This window comes from Artemia franciscana, chromosome 7 (assembly GCF_032884065.1).
Source record: "Artemia franciscana chromosome 7, ASM3288406v1, whole genome shotgun sequence".
NCBI classification, from domain to species: Eukaryota; Metazoa; Arthropoda; class Branchiopoda; order Anostraca; family Artemiidae; genus Artemia; species Artemia franciscana.
Window position 1 is genome coordinate 59226982 of NC_088869.1, and position 17986 is coordinate 59244967.

At 37.1% G+C, this 17986-nt stretch overlaps 1 protein-coding gene across 1 annotated transcript in view; it reads right to left on the reverse strand.

Moving 5' to 3' along the window:
- The window catches only part of LOC136029741 (protein O-mannosyl-transferase 2-like), a 98596-nt gene that overhangs the window by 17947 nt on the left and 62663 nt on the right, over positions 1-17986 (reverse strand). The window contains exon 8 of the mRNA XM_065708247.1: positions 9713-9801. Within this exon, the coding sequence (XP_065564319.1) occupies positions 9713-9801 (89 nt within the window). The remainder of the gene's footprint in view (positions 1-9712; positions 9802-17986) is intronic.

Sequence of the window (17986 nt, forward strand, 5' to 3'; positions counted from 1 at the left end):
CTAACAAAATTCTATGAATCAATAGATTGATTTAAAAAGGAAAATAAGAGGCTTAGTGCCGGTCAAGATTTAAAATAAGAGCTCTGAGTCACAAGGTCCTTCTAAATATCAAAATTCATTAAGATCCGATCACCCACTCGTAAGTTACAAATACCTAATTTTTTCTAATTTTTCCTCTCCCTTTTGCCCCCCAGATGGTCGAATCTGGGAAAACGACTTTATCAAGTCAAATTGTGCAGCTCCCTGACACGCCTACCAATTTTCATCGCCCTAGTACGTCCAGAAGCACCGAACTCGCCAAATCACTGAACCCCTCCCCCAACACCGAACTAGCCAAATCACTGAACCCCTCCCCCAACTCCCCCAAAGAGAACGAATCCAGTACGATTCTGTCAATCACGTATCAAGGACATTTGTTTATTCTATCCACCAAGCTTCATCCCGATTCCTACACTCCAAGTGTTTTTCCAATATTTCCCCCTCCAAATCCCCACAATGTCAAAAGATCTGGTCGGGATTTGAAATAAGAGCTCTGAGACATGAATTCCTTCTAAAAATCAAATTTCATTACAATCCGATCATCTATTCGTAAGACATAAATACTCCAATTTTCATGTTTTCCAAGAATTCCGGTTCCCCCCTCCAACTCCCCCGAATGTCACAGGATCTGGTCGGAATTTGAAATTAGAACTTTAAAACACAAGATCCTTCTAAATATCAAATTTCATTAAGATCTGGTCACCCTTTCGTAAGTTACAAATACCTCAATTTTCAAAATTACCACCCCCCCCCCCCCAATTCCACCAAAGAGAGCAGATCCGGTCCAGTTATGTCAGTCACGTATCTTAGACAGGTTTCTATTCTTCCCATCCAGTTCCATCCTGATCTCACCGCTTTAAGTATTTTCTAAGATTTCCGGTCCCCCAACCTGCCCCCCCCCAATTACGCTTGATCCGGTTGAGATTTAAAATAAGATATAGGAGTTACGAGGTCCTTCTAAATATGAAGTTTCATGAAGATCCGATCACTCCTTCGTAAGTTAAAAATACGTCATTTTTCTTATTTTTCAGAATTCCCCCCCCCCGCAATTGAGCGGATCCGTTCCAATTTTGTAAATCACGTATGTAAGACTTCTGCTTATTTTTCCAACCAAGTTTCATCCCAGTCCCTCCAATCTAAGCGTTTCCCATCATTTTAGGTCTCCCCACCCCAAACTTCCCCCAATGCCACCAGATCCGGTCAGGATTTAAAATAAGAACTTTGAGACACGATGTCCTTCTAAGAATCAAGTTTCATGGAGATCCAATCACCCGTTCGTAAGTTAAAAATACCTCATTTTTTCAAATTTTCAGAATTAACCCCCCCCCCCAACTACCCCAAAGAGAGCGAATCCGTTCTGGTTATGTCAATCATGTATCTAGGACTCGTGTTTTTTTCCCCACCAAGTTTCATCCCGATCCCTCCACTCTAAGTTTTTTCCAATTTTTAGGTTTCTCCCTCCCAACTCCCCCCCCCCCAATGTCACCAGATCCGGTGGGGTTTAAAATAAGAGCTCTGAGCCACGATATCCTTCTAAATATCAAATTTCATTGAGATCCGATCACCCGTTCGTAAGTTAAAAATATCTCATTTTTTTTTCAGAAATACCCCCCCCCCCCCCCAACTACCCAAAAGAGAGCGGATCCGTTCCGTTTATGTCAGTAATCTATCTAGGACTTGTGTTTATTTTCCCCACCATGTTTCATCCCGATCCCTCCACTCTAAGTGTTTTCCAAGTTTTAGGTTTCCTCCTCCCAACTCCCCGCCCCCATCACCAGATCCGGTCGGGATTTAAAATAAGAGCTCTAAGACACGATATCCTTCTAAACATCAAATTTCATTGAGATCCGATCACCCGTTCGTAAATTGAAAATACCTCATTTTCTAATTTTTAAGAATTACTCCCCCCCCCCCCAACTACTCCAAAGAGAGCAAATCAGTTCCGATTATGTCAATCATGTATCTGGGACTTGCGCTTATTTTTCCCATCAAGTTTCATCCCGATCCCTGTACTCTAAGTGTTTTCCAAGATTTTAGGTTTCCCCCCTCCAACTCCCCCAATGTCATCAGACCCAGTCGGGATTTAAAATAAGAGCTCTGAGACACAATATCATTCCAAACATCAAATCTCATTAAGATCCAATCACCTGCTCATAAGTTAAAAATACTTCATTTTTTCTATTTTTCCGAATTAATCGGCCCCTACTCCCCCCCCCCAGATGGTCAAATCGGGAAAAAGACTATTTCTAATTTAATCAGGTCTGGTCCCCGATACGCTTGCCAAATTTCATCGTCCTAGCTTACCTGGAAGTGCCTAAAGTAGCAAAACCGGAACTTTAGGTTTTCCCCCTCCAACTCCCCCCAATGTCATCAGATCCGGTCGGGATTTAAAATAAGAGCTTTGAGACACAATAACATTCCAAACATCAAATTTCATTAAGATCCAATCACCCGCTGATAAGTTAAAAATACTTCATTTTTTCTATTTTTTTGCGAATTAACCGGGCCCCCACTCCCCCCCCCAGGTGGTCAAATCGGGAAAACGACTATTTCTAATTTAATCTGGTCCGGTCCCTGATACGCTTGCGAAATTTCGTCGTCCTAGCTTACCTGGAAGTGCCTAAAGTAGCAAAACCGGGACCGACAGACCGACAGAATTGGCGACTGCTATATGTCACTTGGTTAATACCAAGTGCCATAAAAAGGAAAAAAAATGCATCATAGACAACACTGTGTCTCATTTTATTTCTCGAAATTACGTACTAGGTGATGGGGGTTATAGCATCACTCATTTCAATAATACTTTTTCTATGCAACATAGATAATACATTAAGGTGCCTAACGGAAAAGAGAAGAGATGAGCCTTGCCATGAAATTCTTGGGGTATGGAAGGGGAGGGGGGTATCAAGTGCTGCCATGAGCTTTGTTTTCACCGATATTAAATGGTTATTTTCCTTTTTTCCTATACAAAATGTTCACACGTATTTAAACATACGCATACAATGTATTTAAACATCAGAGAACACTAATATGGAGGTTATGATGGCTTCAGCCACGTGAAAGATCAAGTCATGCAGAACTTTCATCCACATGAATGGGTATTTTATTTGGAATTAAAAACGAGAAGGAGACTGGAAGTACGTTGTCATGAATTTGTTTTGGAGGGTGGGGGAAAATACAAAGACTAAAAATGATGAAAACAATACAGAACAATCTTCAGATTTCTGGAAATATGGGCCCAGAGCATTTATCTCTGCGTACGTTCCCCCAATGACTGCGCACAGTGTGAATAATTACAACTGCTTACTGCAAGTTGCTCCAATAATTTTCAAGTGAACTAATTTACATTTATATACATTTAAATTGAATTTAGATTTAGTCAGACATGTCTGTTCAGGCGGGAATTAAAACCCCACTTTCAACCCTCCAAAATACCATGATCTGCAAAAAATTCATACATGCCCAATGATATGCATATAAATCATCTTTTTTACTTCCATAAAAAATTTTGCTCGACGAAGACTTGGCCCCATTGAAATACTGCAAAGCTTTGAAGAGATACTTTCTTATTATTAAATTAAAAGTAATAATTTTTTCAACTTAAAGTAAGAAGCAACAATAAAAATTAAAACGAACAGAAATTATTATGTATTTGAGGGTGGGGATAACCCTTGTCAATCCCTCGCTCTCTCCACTAAAGTTCGAATTGTGTTCGAATTTTTTTAAGAATGACCCCTGAATCACAAAGGCCGTTTAATTAGAATAAATAGCTCTTTTTAAATAATAAAAAAACTTTAGTATAAAGACCGAGTAATTGACGAGGGGGCAAACCTGTGAGCCCTCTCGCGATATTCTAGGACCACTGGGTCGATACGATCACCCATGGGAGAAAAAGTAAACCCGCATCCATGATCTATCTTCTGGTACAACAAAATACAAAATTCCACATTTTTGCAGATGGGGGCTTACAACTTCTAACGTAAGGTTCTCTGACATGCTGAATCTGGTGATGTGATTTTAATAAGTGTCTATGACTTTCATGGGCTGTTTCCTCCTTTTTTCAAAGACTAGGCAAATTTTCTTAGACTCATAACTTTTGATGAGTAGAACTAAACTGGACAAAAATTTATGTACTTGAAATCAGCATAAAATTACAGTTAGTATAAAAATTCTGTTTTTTAGAATTTTGTTTACTATTGAGCCAGGTCACTCCTTACTTACTGATTGTAGCCACGAACTGTTTGGATCAAAAACCAGTGGTGTTCGAGAATACAAGAAGTATTGGCGCAATTTACGGAAATTATTTGGTAGACTGAATATTTTGCAAAATATAGGGAGGAGGGATTTTAGTGGTCTCTTTTCAAAATTTTCTAGGGAGGGACCACTATTTCCCCTCTCCAAATGACATAAACCGACTAGGAGTTTTTTTTATGGTTTCCTTCAAAGGTGGACATCAAGTCTTCATTCCAAACCTGCCTCTGTGCCTCTAAACTGGTGCCTGTGACTTTAATTTGGGAGCTTGAGGGGCATTTGCTAAACCTGAGATTTTGACAAATATCTTTTTTGGGAGCAGTTTCACAGAAAAACGCCTCTTTTGGTACTTCTATGGGGTAAAAAATCAGAAAAATTTCAACACTAGATTTTGAAAAATAAATTTGCTTACCTCTTCTCCCATAAACTGACGGGTGTTTTTCTGAACTGACGGCACTATGTCAATCCCTGAAAAGGGTTTATTCAGGTTGGAGCTTCAGAGAAGGATCGAGGAGGATACCGCCCTCCTTGACCTTGACACTTACATCCATGCAAAATATCGACAATTTTCTTTGATGTTTGCTCCCGGTATACCCAGAATAAATTCTCGTTTTCTAGCTTCCGAATTCCTCTCATCTTTTCGTCTGGGTATTGGCCCTTTCTCTTTGTCTTTGATGTAAACGATGAAACATGTATCTATTACAACAAAACACAGTAAGCCTATTGCTTGTCCAAAAAAAGAATATTTAACATGAAGAAATAAAAAGTATAAGCGAATAAATTAAACCATTTCTCAGACCGCAATGCCTTTCCATTTACGAAAAAAATGAAATAAAAATATACATAAGTGGGTATAATTTTTCGAATAAGAGAGTGGGAAATAACTATCAAGTTTTTCTTTACTACTAATAATAATAAAGTCCATAATTTTTATAATAAGAGGCACTTTATCATTAATAGCGAAAAAAGGATTTGTTTTGTTGTTTTCTACTGGCTTATATGAGATATTATCTCTGCTGGTCTATATCTTCATTTCAATTTGGTTTGCGAAAAAATTTACTGACAACTTTCCAGATTTTTCTAGTTCGGTAAAGCAGTGGTGCTCAAACTGTGGGACGCTTACCCCTTATGGGTGCTAAAAAAGTTTTAGGGTTACGCGGTCGGCCAACAAAAAAAAACAACCCTTTAACTCTAGAACTGGCAATTTTATCTATATTTCAGTTATAGCTTACTTGTTACCAATAACTGAAAAGGGGTACCTAAAATATTTTCTGGGTAAAAGGGGTACAATATTTAGATAAGTTTGAGAACCACTGCACTAGACAATATAGAATGAATGAAATACATGGCCTATCCAGGGAGTTAAAGGGTTGAAATTAAAGGTTGATTGAACCAAGCTCTATTCTAACAGCTCAGAGTATCGCACTATTCATTTGCTCGTAATTTTGAATGGATTTGGACTACATAAGATTTGATTTGTTGTACTAACTTATAATATACATGATGATATAATATAATATAACATAATATAATTAGATATTATTTATAATTTTTTAAAAGTTGATTTGTTTGTGGGTTCGTCAATTTATACTGATGGATAGCATTGATATCAACAGGTCAAAGCCTATTAATATGCAATGTTATCATTTACACAGCCAAAATAATTGTATATATTGGATTGCCAGTATCTTGGGGATATTACATATTTCCAGGAATTACATTTTTCTTGTTTAATTCAGACAATCTCAAGTAAAATTTTTGGAAATTATTTGGGGATTCTAGTGGATAGTTTATTGGCGACATCTTTTATGCCAATAAAATTAGATGGCGATACTACTCCTTTTGGAATTGAAAATTAAAATTTCAAAATCTACAGGATGTACGCTTTTAAATAGACATATCATTAAATATTAAATTAAATAGGTAAATATTACAAAATATTATATCTCTACTCTAGACTATTCTTACCAGATCATGGGATTAAAAATACTATATTATAAAATACTAAAAGAACATAGTACATAAAAGTATATGTCCTTGAAATCTGAAGACGGTAAGACCAGTTATTTTTATCCTAAAATCGATTTTATTTTTTAGCGGGTGGAAGGATTATTATCTTATTGTTCATAAGAATATAATTATTTAGTTTTCAGAAGCCATTCTTCGTATATTTTGCTCAATTTTCTTACGTGCGTTTTTTATTTTATTTTTACAAAACACATAATTTAAATCCAATCTACACCAAACAACAAGGGGCGTAAGGGTTAAGGCATCATATTTATTTATCAATGGCACTGGCACAATGCCAATGGCAGTCTGAAATTGTATTTTATTCAGGATTATAGTTAATTTTTGCTTTCAAAAGTTGTGCTCTCTCCTCCCTCTCGGGAACAAAATTTCGGATACATACCTGTGCACCATACTTCGACGTTGTTAACAGAGCAATTGGAAAAGAAAAATCTAGAATAAATTCTGTTTAAAGAAATGTTTTGTAACTGCCAGGAGTAATTCAAAAGATGTTACGTGTAACGCAACCATGTTGCCCAAGTTTAAAGTCTCTACTCGAAAGTCTACGTTTGAAAGACCTAAATTTGGTTTTAGCTGGTGACCTTTACTGTGACATTCTTGGTACCTCCGATAGATCAATCCTCTTGCTAGAATCACTTTCTAGCATATATTAGGTCGCAGTTAAGAGCCTCCCATTCACGTATATTCATAACAGAGGCTGTTCAAAATCGAACCTGGATCACGTGATCTCTTCCAGTTCCAGCTTAATATCATCGATTGTCAGGGTGGACGAAGAGAAGATTGATGACGATCACCTTATTCTTAGCTGTAATTTGTCCTGTGAGCTATCTGGGAAAACACTTTCGGCTCAGCCAAAGTGGCATACGAAGTTGAACTGGGATCGTGCTAATGTCCCACTATACCTTGCTACGCTAACTGCTTTACTGTCGACCATAAAAGTGCCATATCACCTGCTGCAAACGTCAGTTTCCTCGCCTTCAGGTAGAGTTGACCTAAACTGCTATTATTATCAAATTGTCCATTGCCTTAAATCAGCTTCCAAAGCTGCAGTGCCTGTGGATAAAGTTAGGATTGGTACAAGAAAGCCTAATTGGAACGTTGATCCTGAAGTAAAACATGCTAAGCAAAGAGCCAAATTTTGGCTACATTTGTGGATATCATGTGACCGACCACCGTCCGGAGCTGTTTTCTCTGTGAAACAAAAGTTTAAACTTGAATATAAGGCCAGTTTGAAGAGAGTACGCTTGAATGCATGGCCCGGCCCCACCGATAAGGCCTCCTGGAATAACGTTATTAATAGTGAGAAATGTTCCCCATCTGTCCTATCTTGTCTCCAGCTAGCTAATTTTGTTGATCATTATAAGCGTGTGTTCAGTGTATTTAATAGTTTTCTTCAGTCGTTTTATTATAAGTTGCTTAAACCGCTATTACCATACCGTCTCCTGCAGGCTCATGTCCAGCCTGTAGCAATATCTGAAATTAGCCGGGCTTTAAGAAAAATTAAGCGTTCAAATAGCCTTGATGGTGACGGCCTTTCTTACCAATTTTTTGCTTATGATTGTCCTGCTCTACTTAACCATCTACAAATATTTTTCCAGTCTTGCTTAGTACAGTCGCTTGTTCCTGATAGTTTCCTTTGTGGCCGTGTAATGTCTATTCAAAAGCGAGGCAAGGACCCCACGTCATGTGTGAATTATCGTCCCATTACAGTATCGTGTTTCTTAAGTAAGTTGCTTGAACATTTGTTACTACCAGAAATTGAGTCGAATTGTGATTTTACGCCTTTTTGTGATCTTTCCGAATTTGGTTTTCAGAAAAGTTTCGGTTGCTCCCATGTACATCATGTTTTAAGCCGACTCATGAGAAAGATGCCGTAAAAACTAAGATGTCTTTGTACTGTCTTACTGTTGATATTTCTGGAGCTTTCGACAATATTGTACACTCTCAGGCTCTATTTTCCCTTGCGTCTTCAGGTGTTAATCCTTCCGTACTAAGTTTATTGTCTTCTTGGTATTTGAAGTCTAAAATTCAAGTTACCTGGAATGGCCAAATATCTGACCCGGTAAAAATTAACAAGGGAGTTCGGCAAGGTGCCGTATTGTCTCCTAGTATATTTAAATGCGTGCTTGCATCGTGCCTGCGTCCCCTTAGAAGTTCTGCTTTTTACGGTAATATTGGTTTGTCTTCTGTTGCATATGCAGACGACGTTCTTCTTGTTGCCCGGACTCGCCGTGGATTGCTTTCTAATTTTACTATATTAACCAATGAACTATCTAAGATTGGACTGTCAGTTAGTGCGTCTAAATGCGAGTTTATTTGTTTTAATAGCCCTTATGCGGTCGCTCCATTCGTTACTGGGACTGCAGTTCTACCATGTTCTTCTTTAGTTAGTTGGTTTGGTCTGTGTTTCGGCCCAACACTTTCAACTACCTGTTCATCCCTAGTGAATCAAGCCGTGAAAAACCTACGCGTCGCTTACGGAAAAATATCCCCAAACAAAAGCCGTTACAACCGCAACGGTTTGTGCATGAGTTATAACGCTTATTGCGCCCCTGTGCTTTTGCTTTTATCAGGCATGGCTCATCTGTTTCGTAAGAAAGATCGACATACTCTACGTACTGCTTATTTCAGATATTGCAAATTCCTCCTCCAGCTTCCTAGATGGCACCGAAACAAAAAGATAATTGCTCGATTTGGCTTAATTGATGTGCCTTCTCGGATTCGGTCTTCCAGTGATGATTTATGTAAAAAGACTATCAACTTCATTCACGTTTATGACCCTCTGCAGCCTTTTTTCCATATTGATACTGGTTAATTAGTCCATGTTGTCTTTTGTTAGTTTGAATTTTTTTTTCTTCTTCGCTGTTTATCGTTTTTGTTTTTGTTTATTTATAATACTCTGTACTTAGTCTTTTTTATACTTTTACGGGTAATAAAGTTCATTCATTCATTTTAAAACTTACAAAAACAATACACCATCTAAAACTAAGCAAGCTGTATTAATTGGTCAAATCCTTTTTTCCTACCAAATTTACTCCTCAAGATACTAGGTTTCTATTTATCCAAAATTGACCCTCTAGGTTTCTTCCCTCCCCCTAATTTGAAAAAATCATTTTTATAATGTCATTAAAATCGATAAAAAAAATGCTCCAGTAAATTTGATAATAAATTTTGCCTCCCCCTTCAACATTTCCATGAATTGATGCTAGTGGGCTAAAACCTTTCCAGTCAAATTTATTTTTTTCTTTTCATCACACACAGTACTTTCGCTGGCAGTAACTTAAACCAAAAGTATACCCATTTTTTAACCTTAATAAAAAGCTCCTTCCAGATGTAAGCCTATAGCAAAACAAAAATTGGGTTTTAGAATTCTAAACTAAAAGAAAAGTCTTACCGTTTAACCAAAATACGAATGGGATCCGTCATAAACTTGCTTGTCATTTCCAATATTTCGTGAGGAAGTTTGGTAGAGACTAAAACAACCTATAAAATGAAATAGGGTCAAATAGAAATGCTAACTAGGCACATAAAATCCAAACCTCAGACAAGCAAATCCCAATAAAACTTAAAAAAAAAAATATTGTACAAAAATACAGAACAAACAGATTAATTCGTAATAGTTGACAACCACAAAAAAAAACATCTGATGCAATATAACATACTCATGATTCTTGGTAGATTCATAAGGGTGTGGAAAAAGAAAACATGAACCAGGGCCATATGAAGAAGGGGTTTACCCGGTTTAAGCTCCCCCAAGATTTTTGACTGAATCGAGAAAACTACCCAAAATATATGTAAACAATTTCTTCCAGAGTTCTTTAAAACAAAAATTTGTAGCCCCCCCCAAACATGATCCTGGGTATGGCCCTGTCTTGAACCTGAAAGTTTGAAAAATATTTTTCCCCATATATGCCAAATCTGAAATTAAAAAAGAGCTAAGAGCTCATATGGCACTTGCGACGAGGCAAGAAGAGCTAAGAGCCAAGAGCTCATATGGTATGAGCTCTCACAAAATTCTATGAATCAACAGAATGATTTAAAAGGAAAATCAAAGGGTTAATGCCGGTCAGGATTTAAAATAAGAGCTCTGAGTCACGATATCCTTCTAAATATCAAAATTCATTAAGATCCGATCACCCACTCGTAAGTTAAAAATACCTCAATTTTTTAATTTTTCCTCTCCCTTCAGCCCCCCAGATGGTCGATTCAGGGAAAACGACTTTATCAAGTCAATTTGTGCAGCTCCCTGACACGCCTAACCATTTTCTTCGTCCTAGCACGTCCAGAAGCACCAAACTCGACAAATCACTGAACCCCTCCCCCCAAATCCCCCAAAGAGAGCGAATCCAGTACTGTTACATCAATCACGTATCAAAAAAATTTGCTTAATCTATCCACCATGCTTCATCCCGATTCCTCCACTCCAAGCGTTTTCCAAGATTCTCCCCTCCAACTCCCCCCAATGTCAACAGATCTGGTCAGGATTTGAAATAAAAGCTCTGAGACATGAATTCCACCTAAATATCAAATTTCATTCAGATCCGGTCACCCGTTCTTAATTTAAAAATACCTCAGTACTTGTGCTTATCCTTCCCATAAAGTTTCATCCCGATCTCTCCACTCAAAGCATTTTCCAAGATTTCTGTTTCCCTCCTCCCCCTATGTCCCCGGATCCAATTTGAGTCGAAAATGGAACATTTGAGACATAAGATCCTTCTATGTATATCAAGTTTCATTAAGATCCGATCTCCTATTCGTAAGATAAAAATACTCCAATTTTCACGTTTTCCAAGAATTCCGGTTTCCCCCCTCCAACTCCCCCCAATGTCACAGGATCTGGTTGGAATTTAAAATTAGAGTTTTAAAGCACAAGATTCTTCTAAATATCAAATTTCATTAAAATCTGGTGACCCGTTTGTAAGTTACAAATACCTCATTTTTCCAAATTACCCCCCCCCCCCCCCTCACTCAACCAAAGAGAGCAAATCTGGTCCGCTTATGTCAGTCGCGTACATTAGACAGGTTTTTATTCTTCCCATCCAGTTTCATCCTGATCTCTCCTCTTTAAGTATTTTCTAAGATTTCCACCACCCCCCCCCCCAACTGCCCCCTCCCTCAATGACACTGGATCCAGTTGATTTAAAATAAGAGAACTGAGTTACGAGGTACTTTTAAATATGAAGTTTCATGAAGATCCAATGTTAAAAATATGTCATTTTTTCTAGTTTTTCAGAATTACCCCCCCCCCCCCCCAATAGAGCGGATTGTCATTGTGAATAGAAAATTAGCTATATTTTCTTGTGTTGCCGAACATTTAATGCAAAAAATTTCAACATGTGTTTTCATATTCGTAAAATAGTGGAAAGTTCCATGTTCGTCCCCCCTTTCCTCGATTCCCTCTTTTCTTCGGATGCATCTGATCAAAACTGTCAGATTTTGTGAGGTAAATCGTGAGTCATTTTATTCAAAATATCCAAAGAACATATAACAATGCCTCCAGGGTGGAAACAACCCATCAAAGCTCTACGGCAAGGGTAGTAAGGTATGGCAGTGGGGGCACTTTACGGGTTTTATGGAGTGAATGGTCGTAAAAGGTTTGGATGAGGCTCATTTAATTGGAATTGGGAAAATATATTGCCCTTTTTAAGTAATAAAAAGTGATTTTATGGCAACACGTTCCCCCTCCACCGCTTACGTCCATCATTTTTTAAAACAACATCAATCAAAATTAAAGATATCTATTTTTTTAAAAATTGTTGAAAGGTCCAGTAATTGTGCCTTTGGGGATGACAACCCCCACCCACACCACAGCTCTCAGGTCAAGTGTTGCATGTTAGGTAATCCATTTATTACGTATAATATATTTTACTGAGAAAAGCTATCATGTTTGACCTTTACTTTTTGAAAACATGAAGGGAATTCAAGTGAACCTTTCAGAGACTGTTGAGGGGATTTTTGAACTAAATCAAAACACGTTATGTGTATACGGATTGTCAAAAGGGAATATCTCAGGAATTTCTGGGAATATTAATTTAGAACTTTCAGGAAAGGATAAGGGAGATGATCAAATGACCAAAAGGTATTATTTGCACACTACTACTACTGCTACTACCCTACTATTAACTTTACAGTGTTGACAGGAAATTTAGCCTACATAAAAACACTATGTGCCTATACTTTGTCAAAAGAGCTTATCTCAAGAATGGATTGAGGTATTAGGTTGGAATTTTGGGGAATAATGAAAGGGGAAGATCAATTAACCAAAAGGCAATATATGTACGGTACTATCAATACTGCTACCAATACCACTGCTACATTTGCTGCTATTATTACTAATGCTACTATTTCTTCAGCTATATGTTTCTACAATAACTACTTGTAAGGCTAAAAGCATTAAGATGAACATTTCAAGAAGTATGTAAATATACATGTCATCAAAGGGACAGGTAAAATGTTTAGGGAATTTTGAGGTGGGAAGGTGATCTCAATCACAAGACAGCGTCCGTATGCTGGTTTTCAAAAGGTACCCCTAACTGCTAGTAAAAATAAGGGTATTAAGGCCAAACATTTGGGAATATTGAAACTCTATTGAACTAAATTGGTACATGCCATGCTAGACAAGTTGTCAAGGGGTTGTTTCATCAATGCTTTTCATTATATTATTAACTTTTAGGTGACGTTTTGGGGGAGTTTCAATTAAACAAAAAACCTTTACGTATGCAGATTTGTGGTTTTACGTTTGACATTACTTGCTTTCTTACGAAAGTATATGAATGCATGCCAAACAGTGCCCAATAAAATTTGAAGGAATTCCTCACAAAAAGTTAATCCCACAGAGCTAGTCTAAATTTAACCCATCTCCGTGAGAAGCATAACGAACACTCAGTTTTTTCTAAAAGTGCACGCAAAACCTCTGGCAGACCATCAGGTGGCCTAGCATGTTTAATAAAAAAGACGCTGTTTTCACCACCCCCTTTATGTTATCACGAGAGTGATTGTTATATTGCTATTCGTCTTGCCAACCTTGTCCTCACTAATGTTTATCTCCCCTGCGACCAGAAATCCCTCCGAAGTTTAACTAAATTTACGAAATCTTCCGCATTAATAAAAAGTCTTTTGAATGGCATTGAGAGTTATGGACTGGATTGGTTATTAATTGGTGATATGAACTGTAATATTAATTCTTCATCAGTGCGGACTGAACTTCTTTCAGATTCCCTACCGAATAGTTACAAACTTTTGGAGAAAGATGCCTCCAATTCCTATATCCATAATAGTGGCTCACTTTCGGACATTGACCATTGTATCGTTTCTTCTGGTCTCATCTGTGGCGAAGTCCATGTTGATCAGGATGAGCGTGATTACGACCATCTCCCCCTATCCCTCACTGTTACCCTTAATGCTACTGCTGAGAAGAACCTTCGTCCCAATTCTAGAAAATGGATTTCTAAAAGAGAATGGAACAAAGCTGACTGGCCTCTTTATTTTTCTACGCTTGTTAGCCTTCTATCAACGATTAAAGTCCCTTTTAATCTATTGTGCACAAGCGTTGGGTCCCCACAAGCCAGAATTCAGCTTAATATTTATTATAGCCACACTGTATCGTGCTTAAAGAGGTCTGAAGAGGTAGCTGTTCCCCTATGTCGCTTTAGAGCACAAACAAGAAGTTCAATTTGGAAGAATGACCCAGAGCTCAAAACAATAAAAAACAGGGCTAAATTGTGGCTAAAAATTTGGATAGCTTGCGGCCGCCCTTTAAGGGGTAATGTTTTCGATATTAAACAAAGAACAAAGCTTGATTTTAAACGCTATCTTCGAAAAATTAGGTACAATGGTGCCGAATTTCCTAAGTCTCCTAGCCAGTGGAAAAAAGTGATTAATGTTGCGAAGTTTGATAGATCGCCTACGGCCGACCGAATCCCTAATGTATCATGGATCAATCATTATAGTAACATTTTCGATACAGTGATATATGCGGTTCATTTCCGTTTTGCCAAGCTCTGTTCTAATCTGTTGCCTAACAAAATCAATCAAGGTCATATACCCTTTCGTTTGCGTTGACTGTGTCAAAAGAAGTGTAGAGAGACTTAAATCGAAATCTTATGATATAGACGGCATCAGTGCTTTTCACCTCAACACCGATTCGGTGGAATTAGTTTATCACTTGCAGTTACTTTTTCAGATATGTTTATGCTCTTCTTTAGTCCCTGATTCTTTTTTAGTTGGTAACATTACGTCAATTTTGAAACGTGGTAAGGACCCAACTAGTTGCGCTTCGTATAGGCCTATTACGGTTGCTTGTACTTTAAGTAAAGTATTTGAATATGTTTTGCTCCCTGATCTCCTGTCTAATGTAGATTATATGTCTAATCGGTTTGGCTTCAAGCCGTATATAGGATGCCAACATGCTCATCGTGCTATAGTTTCGCTATTACTTGAAGCACATAAAAATGGTTTTCAGGTTCATTTTTGTGTACTTGATGTTTCAAAAGCTTTTGATTCAATATGCCATAGCCAACTTTGGTATTCTTTACTCCAACTTGGTGTAAATGTGTCTACTATATCAACTCTTCGTTTTTGGTATGCTAATTCATATGTTCGACTCAAGTCAGGTGACACCTACGTTGGTAATATCCCCATCCGTTCTGGTCTTAGGCAAGGAGGAGTCTTATCCCCTTATCTTTTTAATGCTTGTCTTTATTCTGTTTTGCCACGTATTAATCCATCATGTTTTTTTAGGCCTAACTATTCTTTCGTATATTGCATATGCAGATGATTTACTTTTGATCAGACGCACTAAATCTAGCCTAATTAAGTCGACCCAGCTTGTTTCTAAGTCTTTTGAGGAAATCGGCCTCAAACTTAATGCTGAAAAATGTGAATATTTAGTTTTTAATGCTAAGCATCAAATTAGGGATCTTAGTTGTGGTTATTTTTAAGTTAAGCTCGTTTCTTCGATTCGGTGGCTTGGTATTAGTATTTGTTCATCTTTATCGGCTTTTTGATCTTGTGGGCTCAATGATATTAAAAGTAAACTTAAAAAAGGGTACGCGAAAATTGTCCCGAACCGAGGCAGATTTTCACGAAAGCCTTTATCCAGACTTTATTCTACATATTGCGATCATTCTATATTGTTTCTTTCCGGTTTGCGCCCCTTGTTTAATAATCAAGATTTGCAGGGTATAAGAGTTCTGTATTTTCGTTATTGTAAATATTTATTGTATCTGCCGCGTTCTTATAGAAATCAGAAGATTATCAGAAAGTTTTGTGCCACTGATATTATTTTGTTTATAAAAAAACTCTATGCTAGATTAGGTGCTGAGGCCTGTCAACGCTTGGGCCCTTACCACCCTTTGATTAGACTGTATTAATTGCAATGTTTTTGTTATTTTGTTTTTCTTTCCTTAATGTTTTTACTCCACTTAATTTATCAAAACAAGCGGGTAACAAATAAATTATTATTATTATTATAAGGATAATATCAGCTTAAAGGTAAGCTCTCACAAAAAACTGCAAATAATTAAAAGCGAAAAAACGAGTTGTTTTTTTATTAATTTTGAATACCAAGAAACAAATTATTAATCTTGAATTTCTTTATGATCGATTATCTAATCTTTACAAGTTCCAAATAGTGGTCTGTTCAAGGACAATAAAATCGAAAATTTCGAAGTTGGTTTTAAGCTGGCAATTGTTGAAGCTATACATACATCCTTTAAATCCTTTATTTAAAGGATTAAATCTTTAAAATCCTTTACATTGCCTTCCTCTTTTAGCTGATACTTCTACTCTAGGTAGCAATTTTCGAAATTCTTCAAGTTACGAGTAACAACTGTCAAACCCATTAAACCAGAAAGCCTCACCAAACGAATTCGAAAAGACACTCTGTGCATACAAATTGTCAAAAGGGCGCATCAGCAATATCTCAGGAACAGCTACGGGTATTAAGTTAAAACTTTCACGGAGAGTTTAGGGGGTATTGGGCTAAGTCAAAAGATACTTTGAGCATTAAGGTTGTCCATTGGACGAATTTGCAATATTTTGGAAACGGCTTAAAGCATAAAGTTCAACTGCTAATGGCATTAAGTCAAAAGTTTCAAGGAATCCTATGGGTAATACTGAACTAAATCAAACGACAATATGCACTACAGGTTATGAAAATGGCGCCTCTGCAATATTTCATGAACCGTTAAAGGTATTGAGTCGAAGCTATCGTTCGAAATCCCTGCCTTTTGCTTTCCTTCTACAGTATTTTCTCGAGCCCCTCTATGGCTAGCCAGGTCCAGGGGCTTCGATCAGGACAAAGGAAGTGGCGTCGATTTCCAAAAATACCTCCCTTCGGTACTTTCATTAAAAAAAAACCCTCCCCAAAACTTTTAGAGTTCCTGTTTTGGATATTAGCCAGAAAAAATTTGCTCACCCTATTTTTTGCAAATTGGTGCCCTAGACCCGGGCTAACAATTGCCCTACCATGAAAGGTAATTGGATTGTTTACTTAAGAAATTGGGTTATTTCATTACTGATGGCAAAATGGCAAACGGTAATTTAATAAATTTATCTCTAAAAATATCATTTGTAATATTTGGAGGTAATTGTGTATTATTCAAAATCTAGTTTCATGACTTTCAAAGACAATAACTTCACTACTTTAAAGGCTTTTGTTTTCCGAAGGGGTCTGCGTATCGAATAAATAGTCCTAGAAAATCGAGAGTGGGCTCATTTGAAAGGACGGTAAAAGTTCTAGTGGCCTTTTTGGCCACTATAACTATAGTTTTACTAAATTTGAATTCTTGACAGCATACACAAGGTTCCTTAAAATCATGTCTGCAATTTAGCATGTAACGAAGGACCTAAAAAGCCATGAAGATCATGTAAAATACAGTTTTAGAATCCTTTCATCATTAGATTAACAACAAAGAGGAAATTTTTACTTTACGGTACTGCGCCGCGCTCTTTACCGCTCTTACGCCTTACCGCGCTCTTTACGCTAAAGTTTGACTCTTTCTCTTAACTCTACATTTTAAAGAACGCAATAGGCATATACAGAAGAAATTCTGTATATGCCTATGCCACTCTGCTTTAAAAGCATCAGCCCAGTAAAAGAGCTCCAAATACTCGGACAGATTTAAATTGCACCTAAAATAATAAACTTAAAAACGTCAATAATCATATAAACTTACTAACATTAATTTAAGAATTGACATGAAAGCAAGAATAAAAACACAAAAAAAGACAAAAAGAAATACGAATACCATAAGCTACAACCTCATCTGCACTGCTTGAGTACTCATCTCCACTGCTTGAACTGGATCGCAATCCAGTTCAAGCTGTGTGTGAACGACTCAAAACTATTTAAATGATGGCACTCAATTTTCAAATACCTTGAATCGAATTGAAATTACTAACGAATTTCAGTGGCGTTTACTGGATATAAACAATCAAAAACGAACTAAAATAAAAGTTTCCTCGCGTGACAATAAAGAACAACTTCCAAATTTAGCACGAACAGAAATTACCTTAAGTTTAACTATACTAAAAGCTGATCCAAATGCAACAAACAAAACGGGTCGGTCATTGCATGTGTTTTCTTTATATTTTGCATTTTAAACATTGGAACTTATACCAGACGGACTACATTCATTTTTGAAGTGCTAAGAAGAAAATGCTTGAA